This window comes from Bipolaris zeicola (assembly GCF_000523435.1).
Source record: "Bipolaris zeicola 26-R-13 unplaced genomic scaffold scaffold_364, whole genome shotgun sequence".
NCBI lineage: Eukaryota > Fungi > Ascomycota > Dothideomycetes > Pleosporales > Pleosporaceae > Bipolaris > Bipolaris zeicola.
The window spans coordinates 1-17,065 of record NW_006912413.1 but is presented as its reverse complement, the minus strand read 5'-3'; the positions used below and the strand labels follow the sequence as shown (position 1 = coordinate 17,065).

At 52.4% G+C, this 17,065-nt stretch overlaps 8 protein-coding genes across 8 annotated transcripts; 5 read left to right on the top strand and 3 right to left on the bottom strand.

The window, feature by feature from the left end:
• Window positions 1–8: 8 nt before the first annotated feature.
• On the bottom strand, window positions 9–347 carry COCCADRAFT_111261 (uncharacterized protein; the record flags this gene model as incomplete). Its single annotated transcript, XM_007719899.1, has 1 exon — window positions 9–347. A coding segment is annotated over one exon (339 nt), but the record flags the coding sequence as incomplete, so codon positions are not given.
• Window positions 348–546: 199 nt separating this feature from the next.
• On the top strand, window positions 547–726 carry COCCADRAFT_111257 (uncharacterized protein; the record flags this gene model as incomplete). Its single annotated transcript, XM_007719898.1, has 1 exon — window positions 547–726. The coding sequence occupies one exon, from the start codon at window positions 547–549 to the stop codon at window positions 724–726; it is 180 nt and encodes a 59-aa protein (XP_007718088.1).
• A 1,217-nt stretch (window positions 727–1,943) lies between these two features.
• Window positions 1,944–4,019, bottom strand: COCCADRAFT_30947 (uncharacterized protein; the record flags this gene model as incomplete). Its single annotated transcript, XM_007719897.1, has 4 exons — window positions 1,944–2,204; window positions 2,833–3,105; window positions 3,311–3,409; window positions 3,456–4,019. 4 exons carry the CDS (start codon window positions 4,017–4,019, stop codon window positions 1,944–1,946), a joined length of 1,197 nt encoding a protein of 398 aa, XP_007718087.1.
• An 851-nt stretch (window positions 4,020–4,870) lies between these two features.
• Window positions 4,871–5,395, top strand: COCCADRAFT_111258 (uncharacterized protein; the record flags this gene model as incomplete). Its single annotated transcript, XM_007719896.1, has 1 exon — window positions 4,871–5,395. A coding segment is annotated over one exon (525 nt), but the record flags the coding sequence as incomplete, so codon positions are not given.
• A 105-nt stretch (window positions 5,396–5,500) lies between these two features.
• COCCADRAFT_111253 (uncharacterized protein) lies at window positions 5,501–8,557 on the top strand (the record flags this gene model as incomplete). Its single annotated transcript, XM_007719895.1, has 3 exons — window positions 5,501–6,110; window positions 6,164–6,955; window positions 7,011–8,557. The coding sequence occupies 3 exons, from the start codon at window positions 5,501–5,503 to the stop codon at window positions 8,555–8,557; spliced, it is 2,949 nt and encodes a 982-aa protein (XP_007718085.1).
• A 1,638-nt stretch (window positions 8,558–10,195) lies between these two features.
• COCCADRAFT_111264 (uncharacterized protein) lies at window positions 10,196–11,900 on the top strand (the record flags this gene model as incomplete). The annotated part of the gene is made up of 2 exons (XM_007719894.1): window positions 10,196–10,302; window positions 10,355–11,900. The coding sequence occupies 2 exons, from the start codon at window positions 10,196–10,198 to the stop codon at window positions 11,898–11,900; spliced, it is 1,653 nt and encodes a 550-aa protein (XP_007718084.1).
• A 599-nt stretch (window positions 11,901–12,499) lies between these two features.
• Window positions 12,500–13,527, bottom strand: COCCADRAFT_30944 (uncharacterized protein; the record flags this gene model as incomplete). Its single annotated transcript, XM_007719893.1, has 3 exons — window positions 12,500–12,754; window positions 12,818–12,940; window positions 13,021–13,527. 3 exons carry the CDS (start codon window positions 13,525–13,527, stop codon window positions 12,500–12,502), a joined length of 885 nt encoding a protein of 294 aa, XP_007718083.1.
• Window positions 13,528–13,946: 419 nt separating this feature from the next.
• COCCADRAFT_9840 (uncharacterized protein) lies at window positions 13,947–15,320 on the top strand (the record flags this gene model as incomplete). The annotated part of the gene is made up of 2 exons (XM_007719892.1): window positions 13,947–13,971; window positions 14,425–15,320. 2 exons carry the CDS (start codon window positions 13,947–13,949, stop codon window positions 15,318–15,320), a joined length of 921 nt encoding a protein of 306 aa, XP_007718082.1.
• Window positions 15,321–17,065: the final 1,745 nt, after the last annotated feature.

The following is a 17,065-nucleotide window of genomic DNA, read 5'->3' as shown; positions in this document are numbered from 1 at the left end:
TCACCCCCCTCACCCCCCTCCCCCCTCAACGCCCCTAACCTAACCTGATTCCTCTTAACCAAAATCCTCAGCGTGTTCTGCCTCTCAATCTCGGCCATGGACTCCCAATTCGCAATGCGCGATAGAGTGCCATCTTTATTCACCACGAGCGGTCCCAAGTGGTCGAGTTTGACTGCTTGGCCGTCGACGTTGAGTTGGGTCGTGTTGTCGTTTGTGGAGGGTGAGGGGAGGGGCAGGGGGGCTGCTGAGGTGGATGCTTGGTCTTGGTTTTGTGGGGAGATGTCTTGGGTGCTTGTGGGTTTTGCTTGTTCGGATGGTGGTGGGGGTGGAGGGGTGGATGAAGACATGTTGCGGGTGTGGTGCTGGGATTCGAGGTGGAGGTGAGAGGTGAATGGAGTTGTGAGTGAGGTTTTTGCGTTTATGCGAGGAGCGCTTGATGGATAGAAAATTGGTTGTCGCTGCACGCGTAGAATTTGAGCTAGAAATTTTGATGGTTGCATGAATGGCATTGAGAAGTACAGAATCAAATAGTTACAGAGTGATTATATGGCTGTTGGGGTTGCGAGATGTGGAAATAGCGTTAGAAGCTTCTTGTTTATGGTGGTGCTTCTAGAAAGCTCCGGGCACTGTAGCTACATCATACGCGCGTACCCAGTGCTTATTTTTTGCAAGAACATCACACATGGAAAATGGAGAAGAAGTAGTAGGAGTCTCTCGATTCCATAGCCCAGTATTTGCATCAACTCTCAAAAGACTCTGAAAAGTGCTCTCTTCAGAATCAGCATCAGCAAATTATGCATGTTGTGTGTGGGGTCCCAATCAAAATAGGCAAGAATCCACAGCCAGGGCGTCCACTTTTTCTTTTCCTCAGGATATCTGGTATACAACGCCCCACTAATCCCGCCCGTGTGAACCATCTTCCGCCTTCGATATCACGTTTATTTTTTTCCTTTGTTCTTTGACATAGGCGAGTTTGCAATGTTATCTCAGCGTTATCGAACAAGGAGCATGGACCAATTACCTCGGCCGATGGCAGCCACCATGGCACTCTACATACGTAGGTGTACAGAATGTTGATGGCCTCGAAACGCTTGGTTGCTGGGTAAGGCCCTGGTATGGCGCAATCACATACACAAGGTGCATTTGAAACAAGAAGGGTTTTGACAGAAGCGAAAGAAGGCTGTGGGTGGACATGTCCTGCATGCACGCCGGCAGCACGATGGATGAGGATTGCAAATGCGTGTGTGTGTATGTAGGATGCGGCACAGTGTACAAGGGGCGACCCAGGGAAACGGATGGCAGCGACAGGCGCCATATCTTGAAGACACACGGGTTGCCGTGTCCCAGCAGAAGCGTGTCAACTGCCGCTGCAAGGCGGACCCCAACCCAAGCACCCGCGTTGAGGCGTCGATTTCACAGCGGCAGGCGAGTTGAAACAAAGCAGGGCAGAGGACGGCGGAAGATTCCATCCGGGCACAGCATGGGCGGCGAGTGGTATGGTTTTGGCATAGTTGTGGCACTACGGCTACGCAATGTGGACGTCAGGGGGCCCGTTCCAGCCCTCACCGGTCCTTTTATTTTTTATTTTTTTTTCTTCGGGGAAAGCGGGCAGACCAGAGGAGGAGAGTGAAACTCACGAGGTGCATGGCATGGGGGGGGGAGGACAGAGGGGCGGACATGGGATGGCGGCGGACAGGCGCCACGACACACTCGCACTCACGGCGAGCGGGTCAGAGGCTGCTGCAGTGCTGCACGACATGGCGCTTGTGTGCCGGTAGGCCTTGGCGGGCTGGCAGGGTGACGGCAGCTGGAGACACAGGCGGGCAGAGAAGCCCACTTTGACGCCCACGCCCACCCAGCTCCGGGTATCATCCACACTCCCAGATCCGGGAGCGTAACCGCAAGTGGGACTGGAGCTTATTCCAACTTCGCGCGCTGACTGCTCACGTCCCAGCAGTCCCAGCAGTCCCAGCATCGTGGACAGCGCCCCCCCTTGAACCTTGAAGGCGACGACGCGTACTCTTGCTGGGAGAGAAAACTGCCTGAGACGGCCTAGTGGTTTCGGGGATTAGGCTGGGCACGATGCGCAATTTCCAGCGGCGAGCACGGTGTCGGGTTCGCAACGAGGGTGGTGTGTGTCGGGCGTGCCGCTGCCATGGCATGGCTTGATGATGGAACAACACGTGGGGTTCCCTAGAGCGCCGCTGCAGCCAACAGCCAGCAGCTAGCGACTAGAAAAAATATGCACGGTGGCAGCTCCAAAGCAGTAACCCTCGTCGCATCTGCTCGTTCCGGTTCCCTCTTAGCAGTGACAGCAGGGCATGCATGCCGTGCAGCCGGAGAAAATTTGACGGCCAGCATGCTGTCGAGGCGTTGCAGCGAGCGCCTCGGCGTTTTGTTCCGCAGAAAAAGCGCGCCGCCTTGTATCCTGCCAAGCATGTAACGTAAAGTATCGGCAGGCCGCAAGCGAGAACCACGGCAGGGCCCTTGTTTGTGCACGGCCGAGCCGCTGGCTGGGATTGGGACTGGGACAGCAGCGCTGGCTAGGTCGACTTACTAAACACGTGTGCGTGTGGGCAAGTAGTGTATGTATGTGCAGCAGAACATGGAGGGTTATGTACGCTCTGTGCAGAAACAAGAAAAGCGGCAGACAAGCAAGCAAGTATAGCCGTCGAGGCAATCCCGGCACTTCCCCGATGCTACCTCGACCTAGTGCTCGCTGTAAGAACATGCCGACCACCAGAATAGCTGCCTGCCACCGTATCAACTCGAGTCAGCCGCGGCATCGTGATCAGACGACACTAGCCGTCATCTGTACGCTAAGTGGCCGACCTTTTGAGCAATCGTCGCCGTTGCGGCCATGGCAGGCGTGACATGACTGTATCTGAGTGTGTAATGGTATCGTTGTGCGTAGTATAGCACCGCCAGCACAACCACGTCGCGCCTTGTATTGTTGGCCGCCGCCGTCGTGCCGCATGCGCCGTTTCGATTTGACAACAGTGCGCCGCGGGCCTGCTCGCGTCGAGGTGCCCAGGCTTCGAGAAGACGTGTTTCAAGGCCGAAGGCGTGACCGTATCCTAGTGTAGGCATGGAGAGCGAGAGCATCTATGTACAGACTTAGTCATATGCACGTAGTGTACGTACACACACCTGATATGTACGCACATGGCACATTCGAGTACATTGCAGGAGCGCAGGCCGAGCGATTGACGAGCCGAAGATTTAGCGGACGCCGTTGCAGTTGCTGGCTGCAATCTCAGGCCAAGGGTCTCCCCTGCCTACGCGCTAGTCCCGTCTGGGACAAACCTACGTCACCCTCACCAGACTTTTCCTCATCCCAGCCTCGGCGGCGACCAACAGCCACGGCTGCCACGCCAGATGGTGCCGGTCGGCCATCTTGTCCGTCTGCCTATCTTCCCATCCATCTGACCTGTCTGATAGCACAGGATTCGCACATGTTTCGGACTTTGAGCATCTGCAACTCGAGTTATGTCGCGGGCGCCCCGTGCAGTCGAACCGCGAGCGTCTGTTGTCTGTGTTCGCCGGACGCCGTCGGTTTCATGGTCGGATATAAGGGAAAGGACCCTAGCAAAGCCACAGCCGCCAATGCGACAGCAAAGCTCGGCCTTTGTCGGATGGATGCTCGCTGCTCGGATGAGTTGCTTGCTCTCGCGCCTCGCTGCTCTAGAGTACCGATCCGATGGCTCTGACTCTGACCAGTTGCTGCAACTAAGGCGTGCGCCGACGGGTTGCTGAGCTGGTGGTATAGTACAGTAATAGTAATAATGTGCATGCTCGCGCGCGCGACCGTTTCCATGGGTGGCTGCCCCTTGGCCGTCGTCCCGTGGGCAGAAGAAAAAAAATGTAGCCAGGCATGGGAAATTGTTGCAGTTCGGCCCTGGCCGCTGGGCCGTGTGCGTCGACGGCCAGGTTTGTGCGGCTCTTGTTCTTATCGATTGCAGCGCAGCAGCGGCGGAGTGGATGAAACCCCTAGGCAGCGCGGCCGTCGACATGGACATGGACAGCACGGCGGCGGCGGGTTGATACGGCGGCAGAGGACGATAGGAGACGTGGTCGGTGGGCACGATTCAAGGGCACCGCCAGCGCGCTGGCCTGGCTGCAAAAGGCCTGCGTGCATGGGCAGCGCAATTGGGGGCCTGCTCCGTTAGCACACGAACAGCTGTCGTCATTGGTAATGGCCTTTCTTGCAGCGGACAACGGGCAACGCATACGCGCTCCAATGCAAATGCAGACACACGGTGCGAATATAACGTACATGAATAGTCATCCCCAATCCAATCACGTGTGCCGCTGCCACTGTCTTTTCGGCGCTTCTTTGGGGCCTGAGTGCATTGTCTCTCTCCTACCTCCTCCCACTACCCTCAGCACGCCCTGGTTTCTGTAACGTCGTGGCCATCCCATCCCGACGCGCTTGCCGCCACACCACCTGGTCCGCATCCACGTCCACACCCACTCCCACATCCATACTATCACTTTTTGCTCCCATCTCCTGCGGGTCCCGGCCTCTCTGCCTGTTCCCCGTCCATTATTCATCTTTTTTTGCTCCTCCACAACACATTACACGACTACACGCTGCCGCTGCTGCCACCGCTGCAAACTAAACTGCCACTGCCACTACCCGACCGACTCCTGCTACACTACTCCTACTCGCTACTACGCCCCCATCGCTGCCCTGTGCAAATCTTGCGCCCGCTACGACCAGCCGTCGGCCAAGCTCCGGCATTCAGCAGCACGCGTGTGCGCAAACAGGAAGTGCTTGGTGCGGAAAGCCGACGCTCGACTATAGCACCATCCTGTGCATATTTTTTTCGCCGACTGGTACCTGTACCCCGAGCTACCCTTTACCTTCCCCCCTCGCCCCCCCTCGCCCACCCCCAAGCCTCCCCCAACAGCCTTCATTCCTGTCGTGGGTCTTCCGTCCCTGCCTCGTGCCTCGCCCTCTCCACTTGGGCTATCCGCAATCAGTCGGCTGAGGCTGAAGTGTGTGTGGGCCTCCGATCTGCAACAGCTTCCTTGTCCCTTCGCGTCAATTACCGCGCCAGCCAGCCAAACCATCGCAGCGCTTTTTACTAGTGCAGCGCAGGAAAGTCCATCGTCACCGACCCATCACCTTTTTCAATTCTGCGCCGTCGCCACGCCTTTCCACTCCCAACTCTTGTCCCATTCACCCACTGTGGACACCACTCCAAATTCCACTTCTCCCGTCAAAAGGTACCCGCCGACGGACGCGAATCGACTGTTCATCGCAATCCCCCACACAGGCTCCACCCTACAAAGCTTCTTCGTGGGCCATCCTTCCTTACCTTGCGACGTTAGCCCAACGGCCCTCCTTGGTGTGCATACCCAGCCGTTGCACACGTTACTCCGCTTCTGAGCTCCGTCGAATGGTCCCGTAACGAACCACAATTGGTTGCGCCTTTTCCCCCCATCCCTTCTCCAACCTTGACCCGCCCATAGGAGCTGTGTTGTGTACTACATTATGGACAGTACAGACCGCTTCCGCCAGTCTGGCCTAGGCAACTACCCGTCAATAGGCCAGCAGTTTAATGGCTCTCAGAACCAGCTGCCTACACTGCCCCCTCTGCAGAGCGGTGGCAGCCAGTATGCGCCGCCCATGTATGGCCATAACAGCAACCCTCACACGCCCCAGCCGCCGCATACGCCTGTGACGTCTGCGCCCAATGGCACATCTACCATGCCGCCTCTGCAGCACCCGCCGCTGCGACCCCTCCAGCCTACGCCAACGTCGTACCTGCCCATGAGCTCGGCCTACTCGCAGGCGCCCATGTTGTCCACCGCGTCCGCACACACCAACGGCCACCAGCTGGGCCCCTCGCCCGGTATGGGCTTGGGACACACGTCCATGTACGCCCATCCACCTGTGCTTCCCAACCAGGAGCCCGAGCCCGTCCACGTCGTCGGTCAGCAAGGCCGACGCGGCGTTTTGCCGACCCATCCTGGACGGCCCGCGCCAGCTGCTGGCAAGACACCTACTACCGCGACAAAGAACGCAGAGGGCAAGTACGAGTGCCCGCATTGCAACAAGACATACCTGCACTTGAAACATCTCAAGCGCCATTTGCTGCGACGTAAGTTTTGCTCAACATCTAACCACAGCCAGGTGCTAATGTTACATGCTCAGACACGGGTGAACGACCCTACCAGTGCCATCTGTGCAAGGATACGTTTAGCAGAAGCGATATCCTGAAGCGTCACTTCCAGAAATGCTCTATACGAAGGGGAAACCCGACTGGCGCGAACCATCTGCAGCACGCGCAGCAACACCTGCAGAAGAACAGACAGCCCACTGGTGCGGACCAGAACTCTTACCTTAACCACATCGGCCCTAATGCCATGTCATACGCCGATGCTGGCGGCTACTCCATGGGTCTGCCGCAGATGCCTGCCATGACCGGTAATGGCTTTGGTGACAACCTGCCTTCGCTTGCCAACCACCAGTCCATGTCGGCGCGTACTTCGCGTTCAAACAGCTTGATGCGCCCCAGCAGCGGCGTTGAGGACAGTGCCCACCGTCGGAGCATGTCTGCTATGGACTTTGCCAATGCCCGGATGAACTTCAATGATTATCGCCCGGATGGAGTCCCCAACGGTTATCCACCACAGCAACAGCAGCAGCAGGCTCAGCAGCAGCAACAGCAACAGGCTCAGCAGCAACAGGCACAACAACAGCAGCAGCAGCAGCAACAGCCTCCGACTAACGGTTCCGATCCTAACGGCCACTACAGCTACGAGCAGGCCTCTACAAATGGATCAATGGCCCAAAACGGCATGACCGTCAAAAGCGAGGGCACCGACCCAGCGTCATACGGAGTCTCTACCCTGCCAAACGTTGATGGCATCACCAATGGCCAGGATGGGTCGCTATGGCGAAATGGATCGTTCAACGGCGATATGAATAATTCCAGTACGGCAGGTGGCCCAACCTTTCAAAAACAGGCCCAGTTCTGACCGGAACTTTTAGACCTCAGATGATACACCGAATGAAAGTTTATTTGGATTTTACTCGCACGTTCCCGGGTTGGTCGACTCTTCTCCAACACTCGATGGTTGGTTCATTGGCCATACCACGTCTGATCCAGTGCACAATCTGGCTACTTCGCTTGTGAATTTTTGCTCCCCGAATGCATCTCTACTCTCAAATCAACACTCAACCGAGGCGTACACCCACGAAAGACTGCAAACAATATTGACTGGAGACAACGTCAAGGAGTTCCTACACGAATACAGGCACTATCAAGCGCATTTTCCTTTGATACACGTTCCAACATTTGATCCCTTCACTGCCTGGCCTGGGCTAGTGTTGACCATGTGTTGTATTGGTGCCGTGTACTCGGACAAGATGAGTCCGTCAGATGTCCGTTGGTTTATGGAGCGCGTCCGGGAGATTGTCTTGCGATCCAGTCAAGTTTACGAGCTGGCGCAAGCACATCAAATGGCGGACCTTGATAACCAGCTGACGTCCACGACCGAGGAGATACAAGCCCTGGTCCTACTCCACTCTCAGTTCCTATGGCACGGTTCGCAGCAGCAACGTCAACAAGCGCGAGACGAAGTCCGGGCTGTGGCTAACGTCACGCGATGTGCTGCACTCTTCCAACCGCTTCCGCCTGACAACTTGAATGCAAGCGCGTTGCATCAACCAGGACCGGTAACTGGCGAGGAGGTTGACTCTTGGAGTTGGAGTCTCTGGATTGAGAATGAGAAGCGGGCTAGATTAACAGCATACATCTACTTGATCGACGCTTCTGCTACAATATTCTTCAATTCTCAGCCGAGATTCGACCCTAAGAGTATCACGGTTCCTTTGCCTGCTGACGATGTAGCCTGGGAGGCGAAGACATCGGAAGACTGCGCTAGCGCCCTGGGTCTACGAGGACAGGCGGCACAGGCATTCAATGAGTCCGGTAGCAGGCGTGCGAAGCAACTGGCCTTGTCCGAGGCTTTGAGCGTACTCAACGGGACCTGTCCAGGAAAGTTTCCTGAGCGGGCTACCAATGTCTTTGGCAAATTCATCCTCATCCATGCTATCCATACCCAGATCTACGACATCCAGCGCCAACTAATCCAACGAATGTCTTCGAGCGGTGCGAGCACACCTCAATCTCAAAGCGGTAATGCAGCGGCACCAGTCAATGGAGTCAATGAGCAAGTGCAGAATCAGCTTCGCTCCACTGTTGGTGCTCTGAATCTATGGAAAACGTGCTGGGACAAGGATCTAGCCATCCAATTCACTCATCGCCAGCGCCGACGTGGATTCTGCCGAGATGGCATTCACTTTTACTTTTTGGCACAGGCATTCCTTCGACAATCACGCCCTGAGGACTGGGCGACGTCTGCAGATGTGCGATGCAGACACGTCTTCCATCTCTTGAAGCAAATCAGGCCGTACGTCGCCTCGGATTCTGCGCAAAAGGGCATTGAGATTGGTTCCATGACCGAAATTGCTGACGATTATGCAATCGCTGATCTCACCCTCAACATGAGGAACCTGTTCACTCCTCTCGACGAAGTATGAGCACTCATTCAGGCCCCAATTCAAACTTTCAACCAATACAGCTACCAAGCATCATTCAATCATCATACGAAACCAAACCGCGAGCGGCGATATGTAGCTCCAAATAAACCATCTTCGGTACATCATCCAGGTTTAAAAGATCGGTCTCTCAAGATCATCGTCATTATCATCATTGTCACCCTCACAACAACAACTAGAATTACAAGCATACAAGTTTTCTCTTCTCTCAGCACGATCGAGTTTTTTGCTAGGTCTCGCATTTACATAGGAGTCCCTGGAGTCAACCTTTGCACGGCGGTCATTTGACATGCAAGGTTTCACGAATCATCAACGGCGGTAACTTTACGATCGACTTTTCAACATCCAAAACGCATTAGACAAGTCACATCTCATGGTCTGCATTTGCTGGACGCGGCCAACCTCTCTCTCTCTCTCTCGGAAAAACAAAACGCCTAAGAATTTGGAGGCGGAATAGGATTTTGTCAGATCATGGGGCTGCCTTACAATTTGCAGTGCAGATTAGGCTGTGTGGGACGTATTAGCTCGAAAATTCAGTGTACATGTTCATTTTGTTGTTTTCCTACATTGCTGCAAGACTACTCTAATTGCATCGTCACGGTGTTACTGCTCTTTGGGAGAGACATAGATTAGAGACCGGATGTAAGGGAAGTGCGCCTAGTAGCCTGTCCCATGAAAAGTCCTCAATGAAAACATGTTTGCTTTAAATCTTGGCTACCGTTTTTGTGAGATGATGCATTGAGAAAAAAAACTAGTTTGACAAAGAGAGGGGGAGAAGGAGGGGGGGGGGGNGGAAAGCTGAGGGCTTGGCCACCCCTCTCCAGCCATCATGCAGTTAGCACTTGCATCTCGATGACGTAGTTTTTTTAGCCACATGTCACCGTCCATGCAAGTATTTCCCAGCCTCCCCGAGATAACCCTTCTACGTACTAATCGCCCACGTATTGCGGCACACCGTGCTGATACTCGGCTCCCGCACACATACCATGGTAGACTTTATTCTCAACGCAATCAGTCGATTGGCATGTCATCTATCACATCAGCAAACACGTCATTTTCCAGAGGCGGTAGAGGATGACTGTGCTGGCGGATACTGTTAGGGCCAGGCCTAGTCTGCACATATTGTATATCGATCGAGTTAGATCTGCCTCTGTAGAGTTTTGCTTTCCTCGCAGGGCAGCCGATGGCAAGGTTCGTTGTTGTACAACTGACCTATGGGATTCTAGGAATGTGAGACGAACGCGATGCGAAGAAAGGGTAACAGGTTTTTGTCGCGAGCGCAAAAGTCTAGATGATGAGCGAAGAAGCAATACAACGCATGGACTGCATCCACAGCTAACTCGAACCCCGCTTCTCGGTCATCACGGACCAAGTCAAGCTCCCGACGCGCCGGCATGCTACTTTAGACTTTGATCTGCTCTGTTGTCCCCTATAAACCGAAGCAAGTTGACCTTGCGCCTGCAAGCAAGGGTTTCTCGTCACCACAGGCACCCACACATCGTTTGCATCGCCTTCTCCCACCCTGGGAACGGCACACAGTCCCCCTTCCCCGACTTTTCAACAAGGACCATGATCGTCAAGAATGAGCTTCCAACGGTCGTTTAGCAGGGAATTGTTAAGATGGAGACCGAAAGGCCTGGAACTGGCCCATACGTCGCCCTTGTGCATGGCATGAGCAAGGATGTTTATCCATACACTTTCAAGACGTCGAGATGCCAAGAAGCAGAGTATGTCAGGAAAACGCATGGTTGGGCCGAGCTGACGCGTTTTGCGACACAGGATTGGCGACGTGGAGGCGACAACACGACGCGCCATACTTGCTCCAACAACGATGGAGAAAGCGCTGAGGTGTCCAGGAAAGCCACAAAGTACAGCGGATCTCTTTACCGACAATTACACGTCGGGAGCCAATGCATCTCATGAGTCGTTCGATCACGCGCTAAGGTATCAGGTCCCGACATACCCAACAATACCGCCACTTCAGCCTCTCAACACGAGAAATGGTACTCATCGAACCTGTGGTCTCGGCATGTCTCGAAGCAAGCGTTTACCACGACCACCATCCATGCACTTCACGACTGTCGTTGAGCACAAACACCCGGCCTATGCGCCTGCGCAGATAGCAAAAAAATGTAGCGTTGAGACATTCAGTGTCTTTGAGATTGACGACATCGCCGAAGAAAAGGTAGCGATTGCCGGCTTCCTGAGTGTCCCAACACAAGGAAGACGCTCACGAGCGTCCTCCATGTCCTCAGTCGTGTCGGAAATATCACACCAAGAGCCTGGAGCCATCTACATACGGCCATCAGCACAGCTTCAGAACATGCAATCTGTCAGTGATTGTGACAGGAAACTGCAAGAGGCTGCACGATTCTACAGTTCGGCCATATGCAAACCGAACAATCTGGGGATCCATACGCCCACTGGAACCCCAGAATCAATTTCCAACATTCCTTTCAGGACCAGTGTGTACCAAGCGCACGCCAAACTCAACCGCTCTCTCCAATCTATTCCGACCCTAGGAAGTTGTAAGAGCATACAAAACTGGGCCAGATCAAGCGAATGGGTAGAGCCTTGTCAAACGGCCGAAGGACCGACTGAATGGATCGAAGACTTTCTCACCCGCAAGGAGCAAGCAGATCGTGCCGAAGAGGAGCAGACACGCAATGAGAAAAAAGAAAAAGTCACTGTTATGCGTGGGAACAGCCTTGACAAATTCAGGAGAAGGCTCAGCATAAGAAGAGTTCCGGAGGAGAGAAGAAACACTGTACCGCGACGGAGAAAGTCAGACATGGTTAGCACGCGTGATCGGACAAGAGCTGTTTCGTGGGACATACGTACGCACGAGAATATTCTTGGACGATACGATTTTCCCAGCGGACTTTCCCCCGAACACTCTCCATCGCCACCACCCCTCAACAGCGTGGAAAAGCCACCAACCCAGCCAGCACCAGCGCCAGCGCCACAGCAACCCCCGGTCTCCCACGATTCAATTCCGACCATAAAAGACCCACTTAAAGAAAACATGTCACAGCTCTCTTTGCACACGCCAAAATACGCGTGTCACGATCGCTCATCATCGAAAAACAGCGGTCTTCCTAGGTTGAAATTCAGATCCGTAACTATGATTGGCGCAGACGTGAAGAAAAGCTTTTGTACGACCGTCGTCCCTGTTATTGTAGAAGGGAAAAACAACATCTCCGAATTGGTGAGTAAAATGGAGAAGCTTGGGCAGGGCTTGACTTGGGGGAAGATTGGGAAGAAGGTGAGATTTAAGAGGAAGGGCAAGGGAATGAAGAGGAAGGATAGTGCATCGACACGGTGATTGAGAGGGTTGTCAGATGGCGGAAACCAGCGTAATCAAGCAAGGTTTAAATGCTGGTGGTCTGACTTTTTTTTTCGGAGTTTAACGGTTGGTGTGGGGGGGTTTGATTTCATGGCGCAATGGTGGGTATTTTAGAAGTACAGCATGGCCGGAAGGGTTCTGGTAAAAAGCTTTTTTTTGGATACTTGTATAATGTCTTGTTTATATTTCACCAACTCATTGCCGGGATAGTTTATTCCTAAGTGTGAGAGGTGAGGTAGGAGAGATATGAAGGTTAATTAAAGCCTTTATGGTCTTTACATTCCGTGAAGCAAGGGTTCTCTCGACCTAAGTGGAGATTCTCTTTCTTCTCTATTCTTTTCTTTTTGAAAGAAAAAAAACTGCTTTTTCACAAACTTACTAGCCGTTTTTCGATATAATATGACAAAAAGGTATCTTGGTGGCATACTACATCTACGCCAAGAAGGAAATCTTAGTCCCAATCACATTCACACTTGAAAATCCCAGTTTCAAGAAGAAGAAGAAAAAGCAGCGTATTACATTATTCACAAATATTCATCTACTACGCTAATTTTCGTTTTCTTTTTGTTTTTCTTCTTTTACGCAGTACCCGTCGCCGAGCTAATCGGCAGCGTAACAGGCATTGGGGTTCCGGTGGCGGAAGCAGTGGTGGACGAACTGCTACCGCCTCCACCGCCGCCACCATTCTTCTTTTGAACTACCGCTTGCACGACTTGACCGGCAGTGTTGGTAATGATGTCGACGAGGGCACCAAGGGGCTCGTAGGAGTAGGTTTTTTGGGTGAGACCTTTGCCTACTTGCTTGATGCTGCCTTCGACTTCGGTCATGTTGAGCTGTGTTTTTTTTATGTGAGTTATTTGATAGAAATGAAAGGGGGGAAAGAAGGAAGATTGTACCTTGTAGTTTCCGACAATTTGGGAAATAGCATCTGTACCTGCTCCGACGACATCTTGGACAATGTTACCCAGATTATCGACGAGGAAGCTGAGGGTTTTTCCGTTTTGTGTAATGGATCCGAGCTAGAATCTCCGTTAATTTTCCATCTTGTTTGAATGCTTCTTTTTATATAAAAAAAGGTGAATATTCAATCAAAACTTACCAAACCATCAACGGCTCCAATGACTTCGCCAACAAGATCCGTAACGTTTCCAATCAAGCCGATCAAGAGAGGGTTTAGGTCCAAAGAGTCAAACACACGCTCGACAATCTGGACTAGATTGCCCAGACGCACGACGAGCTCGAGATTAACATCGACATCGGCAATGGTAATGTTGACCTTTTCAATACCGACTTGCACACCAGCGTTGATCTGAACGAGCCCCGCAACTTTGGCATTGAGGTTAAGATCGGCTTGCAGTTTCTCGACAGTCAATTCAATGCGGCCTACATGCAGCTCTGGAACGCGGAGCAGCACATCTGGGGGGTCAGATCCCGTAGGCGCAACCTCGGGGGGTCTAGTCGTGGTGCCATTGACAGAGGGACGATTACTGCTTGTAGGCGGAGGAGTCGAAGGCACCCCCGACGACGTCTGCGCGGTAACGAACGTAGCAAAAGTAAGAAGAATGCTGATGAGCAGTAGACGGAAAGAGAATGACGACGACGACATCTTGAGGAAGAAAGGTGAAGCAAGCAAGCGAACAAGCAGAGCCACGAAGAAGGCGGAAAAAGAGAGAAATAGCGTCCTATACAAGTAACCGTTTTCTTCTTCTTTTTTTGGTCTCATGCAACCACCCTAGCACAAAGCCGCTTGTGAAGGTTAATGCCCCCCGCTTCCCTTTCCCTTCGCCTACGCCCCTCCCTTCCCAGTTTAGTCGAGGAAAATCAAGAAAAAAAGGCGGTTACCGCTCATGCATGGGTTGGCAGTTGTTGTAACGACCAGGGTTTCCCGTTATAGTAATCTCGGATAAAACCCCCTATGCAGCCGATGTGCAGGGTTTACGATCAAGGACGCAACCAACTAACAACCGTGTGCACCATCTGGAACGCGCGTGCACCCCGCAGTTACTAGCAACAAGGCATGCATGCATGCCAGAAGGTCTTGGATTCTCATGTGCGCTCAAAATCCTGATTTTTTGAGTGTCGAATTGGAGGCGGTCTGGCTGGGATTCTCCTTAATCTTATTTTTTTTTGCTTCTGCACCTGCCTTGGAACTAGGAGTAGACTGGGCTAGGTAAAGCGGGTGGGGAAAACGGTGTGGAGCAGGTAATGCGATCATGCTATGGATGCTGGGTCCCGGGATGGATTAACTGCATGTAACTCATCACGAGTATTCTGTGGAAGGGATGTTGTTAACCCATTGGTCTCGCCCCCCGTTTCTCTCTTGTTGAATCTGAACAAAAAGTCGTTCGCTTTTTCTTTCCATCTCTCCCACGCTCTCTTACTTGGGTAGTAGACGTTCGACTTTGCGGCCAGTTCAAGTCTCTCTTTTATACCCACACCAAAGTCAAGATGAGGTTGTCTCTTATTCCTTCCTTAACGCTTCTTTCTCTGCCATGGCTTGCAGTCGCTCAATCCGCCGCGGACGGCTACACGGGATACAAGCTCGACGTGCGAGATGACGGCGACCCAACTGCCGTGCTGTACGAGACGGAAAACACATCTTCGTCCAACATCTCCGCTCTGAACCCCATTCCGGATGTTCTTCTCAATGCCTCCGTGCATGTAGGCGAGATCTTCGTCGGCGTCGACAACCTCACCGCGAAGATCAATCTCGACGCCCAAGTACTGCAGCTGCTTCAATTCAACGCAGGCGTCGACCTCTCCATCGACAAGGTCTCGCTCCTCATCCAAAACGTGACTGCAAAGGTCTATCTTGAAGCCCGTCTCGGCAACCTCGTATCAATGGTCAGCGACGTCCTCGACAGCATCGATCTCAACCCCGTCATCGCGGAGCTCGGCAACGGTCTTGGTGAAATCGTCGGCGACGTAGGCGATGCCGTAGGCGGAATCGCCGACGGCATCATCGGCGGTGGAAACAGCGGCACCAACCAGACGACTGCCCAAGCAAAAGCCAAGCGCGACCTCGACTTTCACCAGTGGGATCTCCGCAACAATATCCTCTACTCTGTCAACAACTTTGAGGGAAACACGCACAAGCGCCGTGTTCTCGCTCAAAATGGCGACATCGTCGAGCAGACCATGGATAACTCTGGTGCTATCTCTGGTAGCACCGTCGTCGGCAACTACCTGACCAGCATGAAGTTCAACGGCTTCAACGAATCCGTTACTTACAAGGGCCAGGAGGTGTGGGAGGAGGAATACGTCTACGAGCCGTTCATGGGCTTGTTCTCTGTATCCGGTGTGTTCAAGAGCAAGACTACAGGTGAGGTCGTCGGCACGCAATTGCTGGCCGAGGCGAGAGGAGGCGGCAGCGCAATTATCGGGAATGAGAAGGCGTAGTTCATCGTTAATGTAAACTGCTACGCTAAGCTAATGTAATGTCTTGCCCTTTTTGATGATCAATCCGTAAACGGAAAGAACCAACGTCACTAATGTCTCTACTCGCTGTTGCCCTTTCCATCTTCCTACACACTTCACCGCTCCCTCCCTCCCTCTCTATCCATTCGCATTTCCTCAATTCCATCCGCCCAATGCAACCCACAAACACCGGATAATAAGGCAACCAAAAAAACAAACTAAATCCAACCTTCTCCACTCCTCCCTAACTCCACCTCGTCAAGTAAAATAAAGCCACGCGAGAAGTTCCCACATACACACACCACCACCACCGTGCGCCCCCCGCCCGAAGGCGTTGCATCAACGAAGTTGCGGCGTAAGCGAGATTAAAAAAGCATATGCCCCCGGCATGACGACCCAAATGCAGGTCCTCCTCCCCCCGCCCACGGTCTGGAAACAGCCACAAGGCAGCCCACGGCAGATCGACGATGATGTCAATACCCGTTTTTTTAATTATCCTTTTGTTCCTTTTTCTACCCGCCGGATCGGTGGGTATGGAGTGGTTGTTGTGTCCGTTTTTTTAATGCTTGTTTTTGAGGGAGCGTGCATGCATGCATGTGGGTGGGTGTGGGTGTGGATGTGGGTATCCTTGGATTAAGTGGCGTTGGTATTGGAGGATTGCGGCTATGTGTGTGTGCTGGAGGATGGTCACATGGGTTGTGGAAGATGTACTACATATGTATATGCAAGGGGGAACTTGCATGTGCTTGGTTACTGCTTTTGGTGCAATATGTTAGATAGAGTTCGGAATCGAGACATCAAGCCTCAAATGAGGATGTAATGGTATGAGAATACGTAATGCAGTACCAAGTTCAACTCACTTAAGACACCAATTTCTATTCATTCGGCAAGTATCACTTTTATAAATTCCAAGTAGATGCGCCGCCAAAGAAAAGGTAAAGGTGGGTTGAATATCTACTGATATTATCATACGATTATACCAGTTTATCCGCATACCCACCCCCCTTTCCTACTCTTTCCTCCTACCAAAACAAACTACCCGCTCTACGATGTACCACGCCCACACCCCCTTCTACTTCAACATCACTCTATAGTATCTAAACCACATTCCTTGAACCTCTCACTCCGTACGCACTTACCACACTTATACCAACTATCCTTGATATCACAAGCAGATCCAACCCAGCAAACTTTGATTGGCTTTTTCTCAACTCAACAACTCATCATCGGTCCACAATTACACAGTCACTCGCTCGCCTCGCCATTGTTTGTAAGAGTAAAGGGAATTTACTGTGTACTCACACATCGACACGGCGAGGAGTATAGTGACTCAGGTGCGGATGATTTGTGGCAACATTGGTATATTGTCAATTTCTGAGGCTATTGCGGGGGATCTTTGGAGACTAAGGTAAGGTAATGGTGTGGTAAGTATCTGCGAAGCGATCAAGTAAAATATTGTACCTTGGCACCCCCCCCCCCCCCAAATTCACCAATTACAATTTCCATCTCGAAGGATTTGATAAAAGACTGGGACGAGTAGAGACTATAATCGTATAGCGACTACATTGGTTGCTACAAACGTGCTTAAGTCTAGATCCAAGACAACAACTGAAAAAAAAACGTCCCAAAAAACACCACGCAATGCGATACGAAAATCCAAGCCCCCCCCAGTTCGGCCGTAGAGAAGAGAGTTTCCCACATCTATATATGCCCATCCCACCCCAAAC